General features: G+C 39.8%; 1 protein-coding gene across 1 annotated transcript; it reads right to left on the reverse strand.

Moving 5' to 3' along the window:
* Positions 1-16,802: 16,802 nt before the first annotated feature.
* LOC125208190 (putative leucine-rich repeat receptor-like serine/threonine-protein kinase At2g24130) lies at positions 16,803-17,655 on the reverse strand. The gene is made up of 2 exons (XM_048107777.1): positions 17,187-17,655; positions 16,803-17,104 (listed from the first exon to the last, which is right to left on the reverse strand). Exons 1-2 carry the CDS (start codon positions 17,494-17,496, stop codon positions 16,932-16,934), a joined length of 483 nt encoding a protein of 160 aa, XP_047963734.1. The 5' UTR covers positions 17,497-17,655; the 3' UTR covers positions 16,803-16,931.
* Between the last annotated feature and the right edge of the window lie 2,622 nt (positions 17,656-20,277).

Below are 20,277 nucleotides of genomic sequence, written 5' to 3' on the forward strand. Positions count from 1 at the left end.
TGCTGGGGCCTTCGGGTCTCATGCGAGTGTTGGAACCTTCGGGTTCAGCACGGGTATTGGCTCCTTCGGGACCAGTGCGACCATGACGGGCTCTATGCCCAACATGAATGGTGGGCGCCCTATGCCCAACCATATTGTTGTCTCCTTCGGGGGCAACGTGAATGGTTCCTTCCAAGGACCAAGTGCGGCACCGTCGGCACCTAGAATGATGCCACCCGCCGAGAAGCCACATAAATTTGGAGGAGCTGACTTCAAGAGGTGGTACCAAAAGATGTTGTTCTATTTGACAACATTGGGCGTCGCCAACTTCCTCACGGAGAACGAGCCGCCTGTGCCAAGTGATCAAGAGACAAGGCTCGAGATCTTAGCGGACTATGAAGCATGGCGCAAATGAGATTATCTTTGTAAAAATTTAATTCTAAGTGCTTTAGATGATGGCTTGTACAATGTATACTCCCTTGTAACCACATCCAAAGAAATGTGGGAAAGCCTAGAAAAGAAGTATAGTATCGACAATGATGCCGGTATGGAACATGTTGTAGTATCCAAATTTACGGACTACAAGATGGTCGACTCTAGACCGGTCATGGAACAAGTTCAAGAGTATCAAATGATCATCCACGGACTCGTGGCTGAAGGGATAATTTTGCCTGACAACTTTATATGGTGCATACTCATCGAGAAGCTTCCTCCTAGTTGGAAGGACTTCAAGCACTATCTCAAGCACAAGCGAAAGAAGATGAGCCTTGAAGATTTGATCGTGAAACTGCGCATCGAGGCCGACGTGCGCAAAATTGATCAAAAGGCTAAAGGTCCATTTGAGGCCAAAGCCAACTTGTTGGAGCGGGGCGGTCCCTCCAACAAACGCCCTCGCCCAAATCAGAAGGACAAGGGGAAGGGAAAGCAGCCTACAAAGAAGTTTGAAGGCGAATGCTACAAGTGTGGCAAAATTGGCCACTTTGCCAAAGACTGCCGCAGCAAGAAGAAGAAGCCGGCAACCCACGTCGTTGAGAAAGATTTCAAGGACTGGAATAAAGATGACCTCGTTGCCGTGGTCACTGAAGAAGTCAACATTGTTGACAACAAAGGCGGCTGGTACATCGACATCGGCGCTACTGCTCATGTCTACTCAGATAGGAGTAAGTTTGTCTCCTACACTCGCTGTTGAAGGGAGGAAGATCAACATGGGGAATCAAGCATCGTCCGAAGTCCTCGGCATTGGAAACGTGATTCTCATGATGACGTCTGGCGTCACTATCCCTTTGAAGGATGTGCTGCATGTCACAGACATCCGCAAGAACCTAGTGTCAGGATCAATACTAGTTAATAAGGGGTTTAAACTTGTATTCGAGTCTGATAGGTTTGCTTTATACAAGTTTGAGAAGTCCCTCGGAAAAGGTTATGTAACCGACGGACTTTTCAAGCTTAGTGTGGCTACGCGCCTTGTTCCAAAGCCTTTGGCTAACAATAATAATAAAGCATCTACTTCCTCTTATTTGACCGAGTCTTCAAATTTGTGGCATTGTAGATTGGGATATGTAAATTCAAAAGCCATAAAAAGATTAGTAAATTTAGATTTACTAAAGGCAATTGAAGTGGATACCCAAGACAAATGTGAAATATGTCTTGAGGCAAAAATGACTAAGTTACCGTTTCACTCAATTGAACGGAAAACGAAACCCCTTGAACTAATTCACACGGATGTATGTGATTTAAGGATGGTGCAAACTAGAGGTGGTAAAAAGTACTTAATCACTTTTATAGATGATTGCACAAGATATTGCTACATTTATCTTTTAAGAAGTAAAGATGAAGCAATTGAAGCGTTCAAAAATTATAAGAATGAGGTGGAGAATCAACTTGGTTATAAAATCAAAGCGATTCTAAGTGATAGAGGAGACGAGTATGTAGCCCCGTTTGAGGAGTTATGCAACGCAAGTGGTATAATTAATCAAACAACTGCTCCATACTCACAACAATCTAATGGTATAGCAGAATGCAAAAATCGAACTCTAAAAGAGATGATGAAAGCGTTGCTACTAAGTTCAGGATTACCCCAGAACATGTGGGGGGAGGCTATTTTGACAGCCAACTATATCCTTAACAAAATCCCACACAAAGGAAAAGACATCAGTCCTTATGAGTTGTGGAAAGGAAGGAAACCATCCTACAAATACCTCAAAGTGTGGGGGTGTTTGGCGAAGGTGATGGTTCCCCCGCCCAAGGAAGTCACAATTGGACCTAAAACGGTTGATTGTATCTTCATTGGATATGCACTTAACAGTAGTGCATATAGATTTGTTGTTCACAAATCTGAAATATCGACTATTACAGTAGGAACAACAATCGAGTCAAGGAATGCCGTATTTCTCGAAAATACGTTTCCTTGCAAGGACAAAGAAGAAGTCCCAATCAATTCTGAGACAAGAATTGAAGATGAGGCCACTAGTTCTAAAACAATGGATGAAGCCACTAGTTCTAAATCCACGGATGAAGAGCCTAAATCGCGCAAGCGAGTGAGGCCTGATCCAAGTGATGCAGTACTAAGACGTGGTAGTAGGGTCAGAACACCAAAAACATTTGGTCCTGACTACATTGCTTTTATGTTGGATGAAGAGCCAACGTCAATAAAAGTAGCCTTCGATGGCCCAGACGGGTTACATTGGAGAGAAGCTGTTCAAAGCGAAATTGACTCAATTTTGCTAAACCACACTTGGGTGTTGGTTGATTTGCCCGAAGGTGCCAAACCTTTAGGGTGCAAATGGGTGCTTAAAAGAAAATTTAAGGCCGATGAAACAGTGGATAAGTATAAAGCCCGATTGGTTGTAAAGGGTTTTAAACAAAAGGAAGGACATGACTTCTTCGATACCTATTCACTTGTAACGAGGATTACATCTATCCGAGTGCTTCTCGCGATTGCTGCATTGCACAATCTTGAGATTCATCAAATGGATGTTAAGACTGCGTTTCTAAATGGTGAAATAGAGGATGAAATCTATATGGAACAACCCGAAGGGTTTGTAGTACCTGGACAAGAGAAAAAAGTATGCAAACTCGTAAAGTCCCTATATGGATTGAAACAAGCGCCGTTGCAATGACACTTGAAGTTTGATAATGTAATGTTATCAAATGGGTTTAAAATCAACGAGTGTGACAAATGTGTCTATATTAAAAGCACTGATAACGGGTACGTTATAGTGTGTCTTTACGTTGATGACATGTTAATCATGGGTAGTAACACTCAAGTGATTAACGAGACAAAAGCCATGTTAAAGAGAAACTTTGACATGAAAGACATGGGTCTAGCCGATGTAATTCTTAGAATGAAAATTCTAAGAACATCCGATGGAATCATCTTAACCCAATCTCATTATGTTGAGAAGATATTGAAGAAATTCAATGCCTATGATGGCGCGCCGGTTAAGACTCCAATTGAACTCGATGTTCACTTGAGCAAAAACAAGGGCGAACCCGTTGCACAAGAAGAATATGCATGGGTCATTGGGTGCATTATGTACTTAACTAATTGCACTCGGTCGGACATTGCTTGTGTCGTGAACAAGTTGAGTCGTTACACGAGTAATCCAAGCAAAGAGCATTGGAGAGCTCTTGTAAGGGTTTTGAGATATCTAAAGCATACTCAAAATCATGGGCTACATTTTTCGAGATACCCCCCGGTACTTGAAGGGTACTGTGATGCGAATTGGATATCCGACAATAAGGACTCACTTTCAACAAGTGGATACGTCTTTACTATTGGGGGTGGTGTTGTCTCGTGGAAATCCACGAAACAGACATGTATAGCCCGTTCAACCATGGAATCAGAATTCATAGCTTTAGATAAAGTTGGGGAAGAAGCCGAATGGCTTAAGAACTTCCTTGAGGATATTCCAGGTTGGTCTAAGCCAGTGCCACCAGTGTTGATTCACTGTGATAGCCAAGCCGCTATCGGGAGGGCGAACAATGGCTTCTATAACGGTAAGTCTCGACATATTCGTCGACGACATAATACCGTGAGACATTTGATCACAACAGGCGTGATTACAATTGACTATGTGAAGTCAATAGATAATCTAGTGGATCCGCTAACCAAAGGGTTAAACCGGTGATCAGATGAATAAGTTGCTGTGAGGAAATCGGGTTTGAAATCCACAAATCCAAAGAATTGTCATAGTGGCAACCTAACCATGATGACTGGAGATCCCAAGAATTTGGTTCAATGGGAAAACTAAGCTATGAGAGTTCGTGAGAAACACTCATCTACATCTATTCCCTAGAGAGCAATAGAGTGTTTGAAAACTTGCCTTGTGGTGAGGATAAGTCTATCATGAGAACGGATGAGGTTAAGGTGTTTAAGTGTTAACACCATTGTTTCGGTGCACGCTGTGGGGGCTAGTTCAAAGCTAAAAGCTACCTATCTTTATGCTTATATACCTCTCGAGTGTTGAGCTTGTGTCTGCATGCATATGCATTTGGCTATTTCCACTCATGTGGTGGACTGTTGGAATCTATGTCGGTCAATGGACTTTGACCAAATTATAATTTCAACGAGACATTTAATTTTGTGAAATTAAATGATATAGCGTCGATCTACGTCCGGAGTAGATGACCATGGAATATTTATTTTCTCAAATCCGATTCCCGGTGAATAAGAAATAATGGATTAAAGTTGTGCAAAATTGCAAACTTAATGAGCTATGAGAGAAGCTTAGGAAATAATTAAGAGAATTAATTATCCCACATTGAAAGTTTCAACCTTATTAAACTAATATTTAATAAGAAGGATTATTACATGTAATAATTATAGTGGACTAAGATGGGTTGTAAGAGCCCACACGCGCGCACACGTCCGCCGCGCCGCGAGCCACGAGCCGCGATCCGCGAGCCTCGAGCCCGAGCCGCCCGCGCCCGTGCTCGTGCTCGTGCCCGTGCCCGTGCCCTTGGACTTGGACTTGGACTTGGATCTTGGCAATTGGTCTTTGGGTGGTCTTTGGGCTGTTCATTGGGCCTGGTCGTGGGCTTGGTGCTTGGGCTTGGCCCAAGGCTAGTGGGTCTAGGGTCTAATTCTTTTTAGACCACCACCGTTTCCACGTCAGCGAGCCAAGCGGGATGACACCTTGCCAGTGTGACGCGGTAAGCCAACGTGGCTGACACGTGACAATCCACGTCATGACCACCGAATCTAGAAGCATCTAGATTCAACCTCTCTAGCTCTGAGCGTGTAACGGCTCGTAACGCCCGAACATTACAGCTCGTAACCGACGACCGTTACGGTCTGACATTGATGACAGCCATCAAGGCTGCATTGACCCCTACAGTGGACTGAGCCTATAAATAGGCTAGCCATTCTAGCATTCTACACACAGAAACTAGAATCCACACTCTGCATCATACACTCTCTCCTCCCTCTACATTATTCTTCTGTCGAAGCTCTGCCCTCTCCTCCATCCAGTTTGCCGGAGCTTGTTGATTGCGGTGCTGCTTCATCAGAGACGCTAGCCGTTTTATCTTTGGGGACGAAACGCCAATCCGAAGAGCACTACCGGGGCGTATATCGTCTTGCGGAAAGAGGCCTCCTCGACTCGGCTAAATTCTTTTTACGGTTTATTTATTTCGAATTTTCCGTTGTAATTTCGATTCAGTTAGTTCATTTGTATACCTTCTTTTGGGTTGTATTACGCCCAGCTTATATCTTGTAAATCCAGAAACCAACAGTTTGTTGACAGATCCAACGATTCGAGATCACTCAAGTTTCCAAGAGATGAAGGTATATGTCCTGTGAGGCTATTGTGTGATAGGTTCAAGTATTTGAGAATATTAAGATTCCCTGCCTGAAAACGAGTTATTATAGAGATCAAGATACTTGAGGTTTGTGAGCAAGCCTATTTCTTATGGAAATTCTCCACTCAATTCATTGTCTTTAATTTCTATTGAGATTAGTTTTCTCCAACTCTTGATGAAAGAGGGCAATATTTCACCAATCAGGCTATTACCCGATATGTACAAATAATATAAATTGCCTAGATTTGTTAAGGATGGTGGCGACGGCCCCGAGAGTGAATTCTCGGATAAATCTAAGTAGGTCAGCTTGTTACACAGGCCGAGCTCTTGAGGAATGGAGGAATTGAATCTGTTCAATCGAAGATCTAGACTTCGGAGATTCGTGAGTAGGCCTATAGAAGGAGGGATTTCTCCTATAAACGAAATATTGTTCAGCTCTAGATTTTGCAGGTTTGGAATAAGGCTTACTGTATCAAAAATGTTTCCAGAGAAGAAGTTGTCGCTGAGGCGAAGATCCTTCAACTTGGAGAGGTTAGTGATATTTGGTGACAGAGGGCCTTGGAAACCATTGTCGGCGAGGTCAATATATTCAAGGTTGAGACAAGTGGTTATGAAGTGTGGGAATTCCAAGGTGAGTTCATTCCATTCAAGATTAAGGTGAGTGAGGAAAGGGAATGTGGGAAATCGAGACCAGTCAGGAGTTTCAAAGTAATTAGAGCCCAAATCCAAGAAACGCACCTTCCTCATATTGCCAATCTGATATGGGATTTCTCCAACCATATAGTTTTCGGAGAAGCTCAGGTATCGAAGCTCTGTCAAGCGGCCGATCTCTGGTGGAATGGCGCCAGAAAACAGATTGTAGGAGAGGTCCAAGAGAGTGAGGCTTGTGAGGTTTCCAAGAGCAGCTGGTACGGAGCCATTGAGAGCATTCCCACTGAGGTTGAAAGTGGTGAGATTCAGCAATGAAGTGAAATGGAACAGGTCCAATGTCCCTGCAAGCTCTGCACCGGGGAGATCAATCCCAGAGACAAATCCCTGGTCGTTGCAGCGAATGCCAATCCATCTGCAGTGGTTGCTGATGTTGTTGACGGACCAAGACTCGAGAGAAGCAGAAGATGATAGGCTGGATTTCCATCTCATCAAAGCCTCTGCTTCACTTGTGGCTGCTCTTGAAGGATACACACATAGACACAGTGTTAGGAGAGAAAGATATGTAGGAAAAAGGTATGATGTTTTCATGGCTGATGTTTTTGTATATCTACTCTACTTCATTTGCCTATTTATATCTATAAATTAACTCTAAACGTGTTTGAAGTTTGAGCACAGATGGCTCCGCAAGTCAGCTTTAATAATTTATATACATGCACAAAAAAAGAAATTGGGTACTTTACTCAGCTTTCAATTGCAAAGGACAGATTACGCTCACATAATGAAGTAAACACAAAAACAAGAATTTTAGATATAATAAACATATTATTTTCGAAGCCTAAAAAAATTTAAACACAAAGTAAGTTTCTTGGAGTGGTGGTCCAATTATTTTTCAAAAAAATGTGGAATGAGTAAATTTTGGAGGAAAAATAGACAAAGACTATTCACAAGGCATATAATATCTTTTTTGAGTTGGTCATAATGAAGTAAGCAAAAAACGAGCGAATTACTTCCGACTAAGTCTTTTTTATTTAATCTTCAGCCTTTTAACTGGCCGTGAGTTCATATAATGCAACGAATAAGCAACAAAAATACTTTATACTCTCTAGGTTGAACCAAGGTAATTAAACCGTATTATTTTATAGGCCGTCCTAAGGCAGTTGAGTCGTTTCTTATTTTAGCAAAAAACTGTTGTTCTTATTCAACTTTTCTCTTTTGTTTTCTTATACTTCATTCTCTTCACTTTCCCCTTTGTCTAAAAGAAACACATCAAAATAGTATAATTCAGTTCTATGAATAATATAAAAACCATTAAAAAGAAATGATTATATTAAATAAATTAACTCTAGTAATAGAGATACACATTTCCAATTTTTTATTGTCCTATTATTTAAATATCAAAGAATGTTTTCTAATGCAGAAGCCTATTAATGATGGAATTCCAATAGTCGATGCGAACGACGATAAAAACATCGACTGATTCAGAATGATTTAAAATTCGCATCGAACTTGGAAAATGGGAGGACATCGTTCAAGGGGTGAAAATGTCATTTTTTTTTGTTTTGAGAGGATTTTTAGAGGGTGGGAAAATTTGTAGAATGGGGATACTCTCTCCACAATGCAAATGGAGAGTGCTAATGTGAGCTAACAAGAAGACTAGTATTTAAATTATACTCCTACAAAACTGTTGGATTATTGGACTCCTTGCTTTGGGCTTCTATTATTATTCGGTTGGGCTGCTATTTTTGCTGAGCCCATAAGAATATGTGTTGGCCCAAATTGAGCCTGGCCCGTTCACTTATCCAGAGTGGCTGGATGTGCGACACCTGGCAACTCCACGCGGATCAAGGCTCACAGCCGTTGGATGAGTGGTGTGTTTGTTAAGTGAGAGAAGGTTGTCTGACTTCTCTCATTCGATTCAATCTCTCTCTCTCTCTTGTTTCAGAAACCACCTTCTCTCTAAGATTCCGGCGAATCCAGCCGGAGTTCTCCTTCGAGCTTTCTGTTCCACCGATGATTCTCAGTTCCTACGGGTTCTACCGGTGTAGATTGAGTGTTAGGCAACTTCTTCGGTTTCCTTCTCTTTCTAGGATTTGGTCTTCTGTTTGTGACCAATCCCGAAGTGCTTGGAGTGTGTGGTGAGGGCTCTTGTGTTCTTGGCTGTGTTCTGAAGCTGTGGGTGTGAGTCTGCGTGTGAGACGGCTGTGGTGTGCGGTGACCGGTGAGATCTAGGGTTACACTGATCTCTGGTTTGAGTTCGTTCAACGGTGCTCTCCTTTGTGACTTGCTGTGAGGATTGGGGAGGTCTGAGGCCTAGTGCAGTCACTGCTGTGACCTGAGCCACTCGTGGCTCAATTCTCTGACTTAGTCTCTTTTTGTGTTAAGATCCTTCGGGATCAGTTTCTTGTGTGACTAATTCGTCTACTGAGTGTGCAGGTACAACCAGAAAGGATGGGATCTCAAGAACCAAGGAGTGCTTGAGATTAGTCTAGGGTTTCTGCTTGTAACTTTATACTTAGTGTGTAATCAAGATAACACTGTTGTAATTGGCTTGTACCTCTGAGATTAGCCATCTTAGAACCAATCAATAAAAGAGGTCCCGGTAATTAGCGAATCCCGAGAGGTCTGATCCCTACAGTGGTATCAGAGCCACAGGGGGATCACTTGGGCGCGCCGGGTCGCAAATTAAGGAGGTGGGCTCGTCAGAGTAAAGCTCGGCCTCCGGTATAGGCCCTGAGGTAAGACGGTTACACCTTAACGAAGGGTAACCGCTCTGGTAAATTGGCTAAACCTCTTCTTTACTGTTTTCTTAGAACCCTAGGCTTGGGCTTTTGCTGCTGGAAGTAACCGCTGGCCGCGGTCTAGACTCTGTGCTTTTGTTTTCTTGCATGATCTTGGTGCTTACAGCTTTCTTTTCTTCCGCTTGCTTGCTTGCTTCTCTTTTCTTACTCAAGGTGTGTATCTCAGTGCTCTGTTCTGTGTCTTGAGTGAATTACCTATCCACCCTGTGCCTTAACCGCCTTGAGTGACCCCCTGCACCCCCAAACATTGGGTGATTGTGAACTGGGAAATCCTCTTGTCGGGGTACACGTGACAGATAGGGAGGAACTCTCCTGGACTTGATCTTTGTGTGTCTGGGATCCTCTGACTCTGTTATTAGAAAGGTTGGGGCTATTGAATCTGCCAGTGAGATGTGGGCTAAGCTGGATACTCTCTATACTGAAACTTCTACGTCCACCAGGATGTATCTTCTGGAAAAGCTTTTTAAATTAAAACTGAATCTTTCAAAGGAAATAGATGATAATATTGATACTTTTCAAAAATTGGTCCAGGACATTAAAAGGTCTGGAGATAAAACAATTGATGAGTATACCAGCATAGCCCTCATGAACGCTATCCCTGATACTTATGGTGATGTTAAGACAACTAAAAAGTATGGAAGGGATAGTGCCCCTCTAGACATAATAATCAGTTCTTTAAAGTCAAAGGAATTGGAGCTTAAAGAAAACTTTAACCCTAAATCTTCTCAAACTAAGGCTTTGAATGTGAGAGGGAGATCTAAATCTAGATGGGATGGCAATAATTCCTCTAGGAATGGTAAGAAGTCAAACAGAGGCAGGTCTAGGTCTAAAAGTAAAAGTGGGGGCAGGGTATTATGAAGATCTGTAAGGGTGTGCTATGCCTGTTTAAAGCTGTGAAAAAGTGTAATCTGTATGTGTGTACTGCTAAGCCTCTAACTAGTTATGATCATAGTGTAAATCTGGTTAAAATGGATAAGGCTTTACTGTGGCATAATAGACTTGGGCACATGAGTCAGAAGGGGTTAAAACTTTTGAAAAATTCTGATATTTTGAGTGAGTTGGATTTCAAAAATGAGCTCCCCTTTTGTGAAACTTGTGTGATGGGAAAACAGCATAGGGTGTCTTTTCCCACCCCTGTGACTGAAAATGTTAGTCAAGCTGTCTTAGAGTACTTGCATATGGATGTTTGGGGCCCTGCCTCTGTTACTACCCACTCTGGATCTGTGTATTTCCTATCCATTGTGGATGATTTTTCAAGAAAAGTTTGGTGTTTTCTTTTAAAACATAAGTCTGATGTTTTTCAAACCTTTTCAAATTGGAGAGTTTTAATTGAAAATCAAACTGGAAAGTGTATCAAGACCATTAGGACAGATAATGGCCTTGAGTTTTGCAATGCTCAAATGGATTCTTTGTGTCAAAAATCTGGGATTAGGAGACATAAAACTACTCCTTACACCCCTCAGCAAAATGGAGTTGCTGAGAGGATGAATAGGACTTTACTTGAAAAGGTCAGGTGTCTCCTGTCCAAAAGTGGTTTGTCAAAAAAGTTTTGGGGTGAAGCCCTTTACACTGCTTGTTATTTGATAAATAGATCCCCTTCTGTTCCTCTTAAGGGCAGATGCCCTGAGCATGTTTTCACTGGTAGAAAACCCAATCTGTCACACCTAAGGGTGTTTGGGTGTAGTGCTTTTATTCATTCAAAAACTGATAAGTTAGACCCAAGGTCAAGGAAGGGTGTTTTTGTTGGCTATCCTGATGGTGTTAAGGGTTATAGGGTGTGGGTTAGGGATGAACCTGGTTTCAAGGTTGTGGTCAGTAGGGATGTCATCTTCAATGAAGAAGACTTCCCTTGTGTTGTTCCCAGGTCCCCTGCTTCTCCATCCTCAGATGGTGAACCTCTTAGTGAGGTGGAGCAATCTGAGGAGAGGTCCTCAAGTGAGGTGGAGTCCCAGGGCAGTGATGCTTCCACTGAGGTGGAGCAGGTGTGGAACTCTTCCCCTATCAACCCAGATCCTATACCCCCTGAGCCTCTGGAAAACCAAGACCCTGACCATGAAAATGTTTTTGATGGTGAGCCACAACCCAATAATAATCCAGATTTACACAATTATCAGTTAACTAGGGATAGAGTAAGAAGGGTTGGTAAACCCCCTGATAGATTTGGTTCTTTTGTGAATTTAGTTGCCCTAGCTTTTAATGTGTTTGAATCTGATGGAAATGAGCCTCAATCTTTTAAGCAGGCTCAAAGGTCCAAGTTTTGGGATTTGTGGTTTAAAGCTATGCAAGAAGAAATCCACTCTCTGTTTGTCAATAATACTTGGATCCTTGTGCCTCTACCCCCTGGTGCCTCTGTAGTTGATTGCAGGTGGTTGTTTAAATTGAAAGATGAGATTGAGGGGTTGAGGTACAAGGCTAGGTTGGTTGCCAAAGGTTTTACTCAGCAAGAGGGGATAGATTATACATAAATTTTTGCTCCTGTGGTTAAGTTTACTACTGTAAGAGTAATGCTTGCCTTATGTGCTCATTTTAATTGGGAATTAAAGCAAATGGATGTCAAAACTGCTTTTCTTCATGGTGATTTGGATAAACCCATATACATGAAACAACCAGAGGGTTTTGTGGATCCTAACTTTCCCAATCATGTGTGTTTGCTTAAGAAGGCTCTGTATGGTCTTAAACAATCTCCTAGGCAGTGGAATATCAAGTTTAATACATGCATGCAGAAGTTAGGCTTTGTTAGGAGTACCTTTGATGCCTGTTTGTATGTGAAAAACCTTGATAAAGTGTCTGTGTTCTTGCTGCTGTATGTGGATGACATGCTTATTATGGGTCCTTGCATGAAGTCTATTAAACATGTGCAAAGTGCTTTGTGTGAAAATTTTGACATGAAAGATCTTGGTGATGCTAAAAAGATTTTGGGGATCAATATCCTTCGGGATAGAAAGTCCTCTTCTCTGGTCCTTCATCAGGAACCTTATGTGCAAAAAATTCTTGAGAAGTTTAATATGCTTGGTGCTAAAATTGCTTTTGTTCCTTTAGCTGCTCATTTTATGCTGAGTAAGGACCTTTGTCCTACAACTGAATCTGAGGTGAAAGCTATGCAAAAGGTCCCTTATTCTAATGCTATTGGCTCTGTGATGTATCTTATGGTTAGTACTAGGCCTGATATTGCCTATGCTGTTTCTTGCTTGAGTAGATACATGTCTAACCCTGGGCCAGTGCATTGGGAGGCTCTCAAATGGTTGCTTAGATACCTGAAAAATACTTCTAAGTATGGTTTGTGTTTTTCTAAGCATGATCAAGGTGTTGAGTTGTGTGGTTTTGTTGATTCTAACTATGCAAATGATAAGGATAAGAGGAAGTCCACAACTTCCTATGTGTTTCAGGTTTGCAGGTCTTGTGTTAGTTGGAAATCACAACTCCAACACATTGTAGCTCTGTCTACAACAGAATCAGAGTACATAGCCATAACAGAGGCTATGAAGGAGGCAATCTGGTTAAAGGGAGTTCTCTCTGAACTCAATTTTATTAAATCTGCTCCTGTGTTATACTCTGATAGTCAGTCTGCCATTCAACTTTGTAAGAATCCTGTCTTCCATGATAGAACTAAGCATATAGATGTTAGGTTCCATTTCATTAGAGATGTTGTGGAAAAAGGTGAAGTTCTTTTACAAAAGGTGCATACTGATCATAACCCAGCTGATATGGGTACCAAATGTCTTCCTGTGGATAAGTTGTTATCATGCATCAAAAAGTTGCATTTTGATTTTGGTTAGCATGTGCATTGCATGTCCCGGGGGAAAGACCTTGCTGACTCTCTGAAGTCACAAGGCAATCTAAGTCCTACAAAACTAATTGGTTTACCATCTGGTGTTTTGTTAGGCAACCTGGCATCTTCTATCTAATGAACTTTGTGTTCTTTGGTGATAGGAATGCCTTGTAGGCAATGATGAAGCAGCAGTAGACCAAGGCTCTCCCCTGTTTCTCCAGAAGTAGTCCAAAGGTGGAGAATGTTGGAATATTGGACTCTTTGCTTTGGGCTTCCTATTATTAATTCGGTTGGGCTGCCTTTTGTTGAGCCCATAAGAATGTGTGTTGGCCCAAATTAAGTCTGGCCCGTTTCTTTGTGAGGGCTGCTGGATGTGAGACACCTGGCAACTCCACGCGGATCGTGCACACAGCCGTCGGATGCGAGGTGTGTTTGTTAAGTGAGAGAATGCCTTTTGGCTTCTCTCATTCGATTTTCAACTCTCTCTCTCTCTTGCTCTCAGAAACCGCCGCTTCTCTTCCTTCTCTCTAAGATTCCGGCGAATCCAGCCGGAGTTCTCCTTCGAGCTTTCTGTTCCACCGATGATTCTCAGTTCCTAAGAGTTCTACCGGTGTAGATTGAGTGTTAGGCAACTTCTTCGGTTTCCTTCTCTTTCTAGGGTTTGGTCTTTTGTCTGTGACCAATCCCGAAGTGCTTGGAGTGTGTGGTGAGGGTTCTTGTGTTCTTGGTTGTGTTCTGAAGTTGTTGGTGTGAGTCCGCGTGTGAGACGGCCGTGGTGTCGCGTTGACCGGTGAGATCTAGGGTTCCACCGATCTCTGGTTTTGAGTTCGTTCAACGGTGCTCTCCTTTGTGACTTGCTGTGAGGATTGGGGAGGTCTGAGGCCTAGTGCAGTCACTGTTGTGACCTGAGCCACTCGTGGCCCGATTCTCTGACTTAGTCCTTTCTTGTGGTTTAGATCCTTCGGGATCATTTCTTGTGTGACTAATTTTCTTACTAAGTGTGCAGGTACTATCGGAAGTGATGGAATCTCAAGACCAGAGGAGTGCTTGAGATTAGTCTAGGGCTTCTGATTGTAACTCTTGTACTTAGTGTGTAATCGTGATACCACTATTGTATTGGCTTGTACCTCTGAGATTAGCAATTTCAGAACCAATCAATAAAAGAGGTCCCGGTAATTAGTGAACCCTAAGCGGTCTGATCCCTACAATAATAAAAATTACATTCCACTAACTTTTCTTTTAGTATAATTCTTAAAATATGTGTTGATTTAAAATAGAAATAGAGTAACGTACTTGAAGTGTGATTGGGGCTAAGAAGACATTTTGTATTAAAAGCTAAAATAATTGCAGTGAAGGTAGAATTTTGGAGAAAACTTTTCCAAGTCAAGTCAAGTCACCTAATATGAAAATAAAAGTTACTTCTGGCAAATTACTACCTAATATGTTTCGTGTTCAAGTTATTATTTCGTGCCTTGATTTGGTTATGAAAATAAAAGTTACTTCTGGCAAATTACTACCTAATATGTTTTTGGAAAATAAGAGCTTCCACGTCCATGCTCTCTGGCAAGAGTATGGAAGTGAGTCCGGATCCACTTTTACTCCCTGCTCTTTGGCAAGAACACACCACTCAGAGCCATGTTCTTCCGCAAGAGCGTGCTCAAGGCTCCCACCATTCTATTATTCAATTTAAATAATTCCATTACTAAAAACAAATACTCCCTCCGTCCCGAAGTATTAGACTCACTTTTTTTGGGCACATGATTTAAGGAATTGATATTTAAATAGTAAAAGTGAATAGAGTAAAGTATGAGAAAAGGAAAAAGTAGGGGAGAGAAGAGAGAAAAAAGTAGGTGGAGAATAAAATAAGATAGATGTTTTTTGCTAAAAAAGAAATGAGTCTAATATGTTGGGACATCCCAAAAATGAAAGTTGGTCTAATACCTTGGAACAGAGGGAGTAAATTGGATAAAACTATACAAATAATCTTTCATAGTAATTAGGTAAACATCGCAATTTATTTGACAAGAAACGACTTACTAACATTGGGCAAAAATTCTATAAAGAAAGTCAGGGCTAAGATTCGAACTCAACACCTCTCCAACAACCATTATCTGTAGCCGGCATCCCTTACCAACTGCACTACCAACTGATCATTTGATTAATGTTGCTGAATATATACTCCCTCCGTTCCAGATTTATAGTCACATTTTGCCATAAAAGTCCGTCCCATATTTATAGTCACATTTAGAATTTTCCATATTTGGACATAAAATTTTACCCCATTATTCACTAAAATTACACCCAAATTCCATTATCTACATTAAAATAAATCAAAAAAAAAAATAAAAAATCAAAAAGTCAAAGAGAGACCCACCTTCAACTAACTCACTTCATTTATTACACACTTCATCATCTCACTTCATTTATTACACACTCTATCATCTCACTCCACAATCTCATTCATTTATTACACACTCCACCTCTTATTTCATTAATTATACACTCCATCAATTCCTTAAAACCCGTGTCATAACTAAATGTGACTATAAATCTGGGACGTAGGGAATATATTATAGTTCAAATTTCGATGGCTGGGGGCTCAAGGGCCCCATGCCCCAGCGTAGCTCCGCCCCTGCTTGTCTGTGCAAGCCATTATTTTGTCACGTAGAGTAAGTTTCAAATGAATTTCGCAGTTTGGGGTTAATTTCAGCTGCAGTAATTTTGAGTTTTAGCTGTGATATATAGGGCAGCGCTTAACTAAAAACAATTCTTATTACATAACTACAAACAATACATATTATATGTATTTGTAATGAATATTATGAAAATTCTATACATATCTTATTATCTTTAGCAAGTTAGTTTAATTATATACCTCTAATTAAGTCTTGGTTACTATCTCATTATATGAAATTTGCTATGATTTTAGTCTAAGAAAAACAAACAATCATTTAATTAGTCCAAGACATAAGTAATAAATATTGAGTAATCTCATGAATATGACCTTGGAATTAGAATTTATTTTGGGCCTGGAGAAAATATTTGGTGAAAAGGGTAGAATTTTATTTTGGGCCAATTATTTGCACTTTAATGGACCTTCATCTGGATCGTTCTTTTTGTTTGCTTTTTATTTCTATGTTTCTTCAGTTACAATGTTCTCTTGAGCCTTTCATCAGTTACCTGTGGCATGAACTGTTCCATTGAGTTAAACATGTCAATTTGTCATTTTATTAAACTCATTTGAAGTCATAAAAAAAGAGCAAATCAAGACAACTCGAGCATTAGTTTTTACAAAAAAAATGTAAAAGAAATTAAAAATATCCACAATAATTTTGGATTTATACTAGAATCGAACTAAATATATCATACAATTTGAGCAAGTAACAAGAAACGTGTATAATGCTTATAGATTGAATATAAGCATATTATTTCTCTGAAATAAGTGATAAAACTGAGTAATCTCATGAATCTAAGACTTAAATGATAAACATTGAGCATTATCTAAAGTAATTTAATTATTGGTGTATGTAAGTTAGATATCTTAGTTGCGCCTATAGATATAAATTGATTTTGGAGTTAGAATTTTATTTTGGGCCTGGAGAAAATATTTGGTGAAAAAGTAGTACAGTAGAATTTTGGCTTTTGGCCCAATTATCTTACAACTTAATGGGATTTCCTGAGATTAGAGATGTGAGCATTCATGCGCTGTGGCACGAACTGTTCGATTGAGTTATTTTGTCAGCGATAATTAAGGAAATTGATCAAAAAAATTGTTTGTACAATTTATGGTGCAAAAGCTAGTTTATAGTTTGAATATTTAAAAATTACTACAAAATGTAACCACAGAAGTAGCAATTAAAAAAGGTAAAAAGAAATAGAAACACGACAACGAAAATAGCAATTGAAAAGGTAAAATGACATAGAAAACACAACTAAAAGGTAAATACGAAAAGCACACAATTCTCTCTTTGGCTTTGAATCAAGTTCCCCTGCGTCTTGGTGTAGCTCTGTTCCCTACTTCTTTTGGGATGGATCCGCAGTTTGTTGGACCCTAAATCCATAAACTCTAGATTACTAAGATGGCCAATCTCTTTCGGAATAGTACCTGGACAATAATAATGAAGTCATGAGACATTTATATTTGATGATAATAAAAATAGTATAGGGTACTAATCTTTGTTTCCAACCTGATAGATTGTTCCAATGAAGGTCTAATTTTGTAAGGCGTGTGATGTTACCGATTTCTCGAGGCACATGTCCACCAAAGTTGTTGTACAACAAGTCAAGAATCTCGAGTTGTTGACATTCACCCAAGCCCAGTGGTATCTCTCCTTCCAAATCGTTGAAGGATAGCTGAAGTTCCTTAACTCTTGGAAGTTTGTTGTGGATGCAAATGTCCTTTGGTAGGCCACCATGAAGACGGTTCCAACTCAAATCCAGAGAAACAAGAAAAGAAAGATTTCCGATATCCGGTGGAATACTCCCATTGAGTCCCATACTCGAGAGATCTAAATGAGTCACCCTATTATAATGCGAATCACAAGTAACTCCTAACCATATGCAAACAGAGGTCCCGGCGGTCCAATTTCTTTTCAAAATATTGTCAGGATCTGAAGGGATGAGGGGGTTTGAATGCAAGAAGTGAAGACTTATCAGTACTGATTTGATGAGTGGTAGCATTGCTAAGACAAGGAAACAGTATGAGTTTGAAAAGTAGGGAAAATGGGGAAACTCTCTCCATGTTGTCAATGCAGAGTGCTAAATTGCACTTACGTTCAAAGCTAAAACAAATCTTTTCCAAGTCAAGTCAAGTCAACTGCATAGTGTGAAATCAGTTAATTATCCAGCAAATCAAATTCTAAAAGATGCTAAAGGTGAAAAAGTTATGGGAAATGTGTCTAGTTGTCTACACCATTATCTAGTAATATCAAAGTGGAACAAAAAGGAAAAGCTAAAGGTGGAAAAATAAAGGGAAAATGTGTGTACACCATTAAGCCAGCCAAATCAAAATGGATAGAAAGGAGAAAGGTGGTAAAGAAAAGTGATAAGATGAAGCAAAAGGAAGAAGATAATGTGTGTAATCTCTCTTTATCAAAAATCAATTATTTTGAAGAAAAGAGAAAGCTAGAAGAATGATACCAGTGGGCTGATAATAATAGTGGTGTAGTCCATGTGGAGGTTTTAATATTGGGCCTTGGAACATTATTGAATTGTCACCTTATTTATCTTTCATATTCCTATAGAACATTATATACTAGTCTCACGGGTTTTGAAAAATGTTAAGAAAAGTGAGTGGAAATAAGTTAGTGCAATATGGATAATGGCATACAGAGGGAGTACTACTTAATAACTATAGGATTTCGAATATCATGAACTAAGGTGTTAGGGGGTGGAACTAATGAATAGCAAGAAGTAGAGGGACCAAACTGCAAATGAGGATAAAAGGCATTTGGGGGTTTTGTTCTTTGTTCTTTGGCAAAATAGCCGTTGATGATTCTAACAACTAAGCAGTTGGGAGGTTGTGAGAGATCAGTCAGTTATGGGAGAGCTCAAGAGGCTTGAGCTTAATCAAGATATAAAAGGGGAGCAGCTCATTCTTCTGCAGCGGTTGAGAAGTAAGATTCACTTTCTCTGTGAGACTCAAATTGTGTTCTTTCTGGGATTGTATTGAGCGCATAGTGTGAGTGTGAGTGATCTTGTTCTAGTTTCATATAGCTGTGATTCTTGTATTCCTTGGTGTGATTGAATAAAATTTTAGATCGTCTTCTCCGTGGATGTAGGTCTTACGGCCGAACCACGTAATTCCCTTTGTTCTCTCTTTTCTATTCCGAGTTCATCCTTGCTGATTGTTCTTTATTGCAATTGGTGTTTGGGTATTCTGAAAATCGGAGCTTGTTCCACATAAGGCCTAACCGAAGCTACTCCTACGAAGCTATTAAAAAAAAAAATCTATCCGTCCCATGCTTCTATGCGAGTTAGCACCTTAACCGCTCGACGTATTGTCCAAACAAAATACACCTTGTACCTGTTCACTCTTCTGTGAACATCAGTTGTTCGATGGTTTGTTGAATCGAAGCCGTTTGATGCTGATTTCTCTCTATCAACCGACGACATACTTTTCGTCAAAAGGCACAAATTGGATCAGCTGCCGTTTTTCACAATTGTTTATGTGGATTCAAACTCACAAATCTCACTCTTATCTCATATATCTGCTTGAAGCAGATGATCAAATGAAGATTTTGAATATTAGAATTGTGATTATCTCCAAATCTTAAATACACATATAAACACCACTTGTCATTAAACCAGTAACACACTAACAATTCCTAAAAATTATACTCCCTCCGTCCCGTCTAAGATGACACATTGCTTAGCCCGGCACAGAATTTTAGGAGTTATTGGTTAAAGTGTTTAATTGGAGAGAGAGAAGGTGGGTGTAAGTATTAAAGTAGAGAGATAAGAAACTAACTTGACTGTAAAAAGATAATAGAGAATCTGGCATCAAGAAATGGGATATTTCTTATTCCCGAAATACAACTCTCCGGTCACGTCATCATGTGGGATTTAATCAAACATTTTCTCACCACACAAATTTTTGTTAGGTATTTCGGCAAACAGTTGAAGCGGAATATACCATGACATATGAATAAATATTACATGATGAGTATTATTCAGATAATGGAAATCTACAAAATTAAAAATAAATTAATATTTAGTAAAAATAGATTTAAAATATTCTGTCAACTTGTTAAATGTCACTTCAGTTATCATAAAAATAATAAAGATGTCAACATTCATATTGTTTGACTTAAACACTAGAAATCGTCATATTTTAGAGAAGGTGGTAACCAAGTCTAGTGGTATCTATTTAATTCAATCTCTTACATTTCAATCTTTGACAAAATCTGATGAGATTGTTCATGAAAAAGTAAAAAACATAATAATTGGTGGATACATATTTTAGAAATTGAGATCACTTTCATTGACTTAATAAATAATTCTACAAGTGTAATCAATTACGAAGCCGCCGCGGCAACATCAATAATCAGATATATACAACGTTATATCATTCATGGCTTTGACTTTACCTAATGCTTTCATATTTGTTACAATCTCCTTATAATAAATATCCTCTACACATATATGTATATACATCGTAGCTCAATCACAAAAATACTACAGTTGAAATCAAGTCAAAAATGGTAAAATCTTCTCATTTTCTCCTCCTTACTCTACTCTTGTCTGTTCACTATTTGATGTATTATAGCTTAGCAACCG

The sequence above is a fragment of the Salvia hispanica genome, chromosome 1 (assembly GCF_023119035.1).
Source record: "Salvia hispanica cultivar TCC Black 2014 chromosome 1, UniMelb_Shisp_WGS_1.0, whole genome shotgun sequence".
Lineage (NCBI taxonomy): Eukaryota > Viridiplantae > Streptophyta > Magnoliopsida > Lamiales > Lamiaceae > Salvia > Salvia hispanica.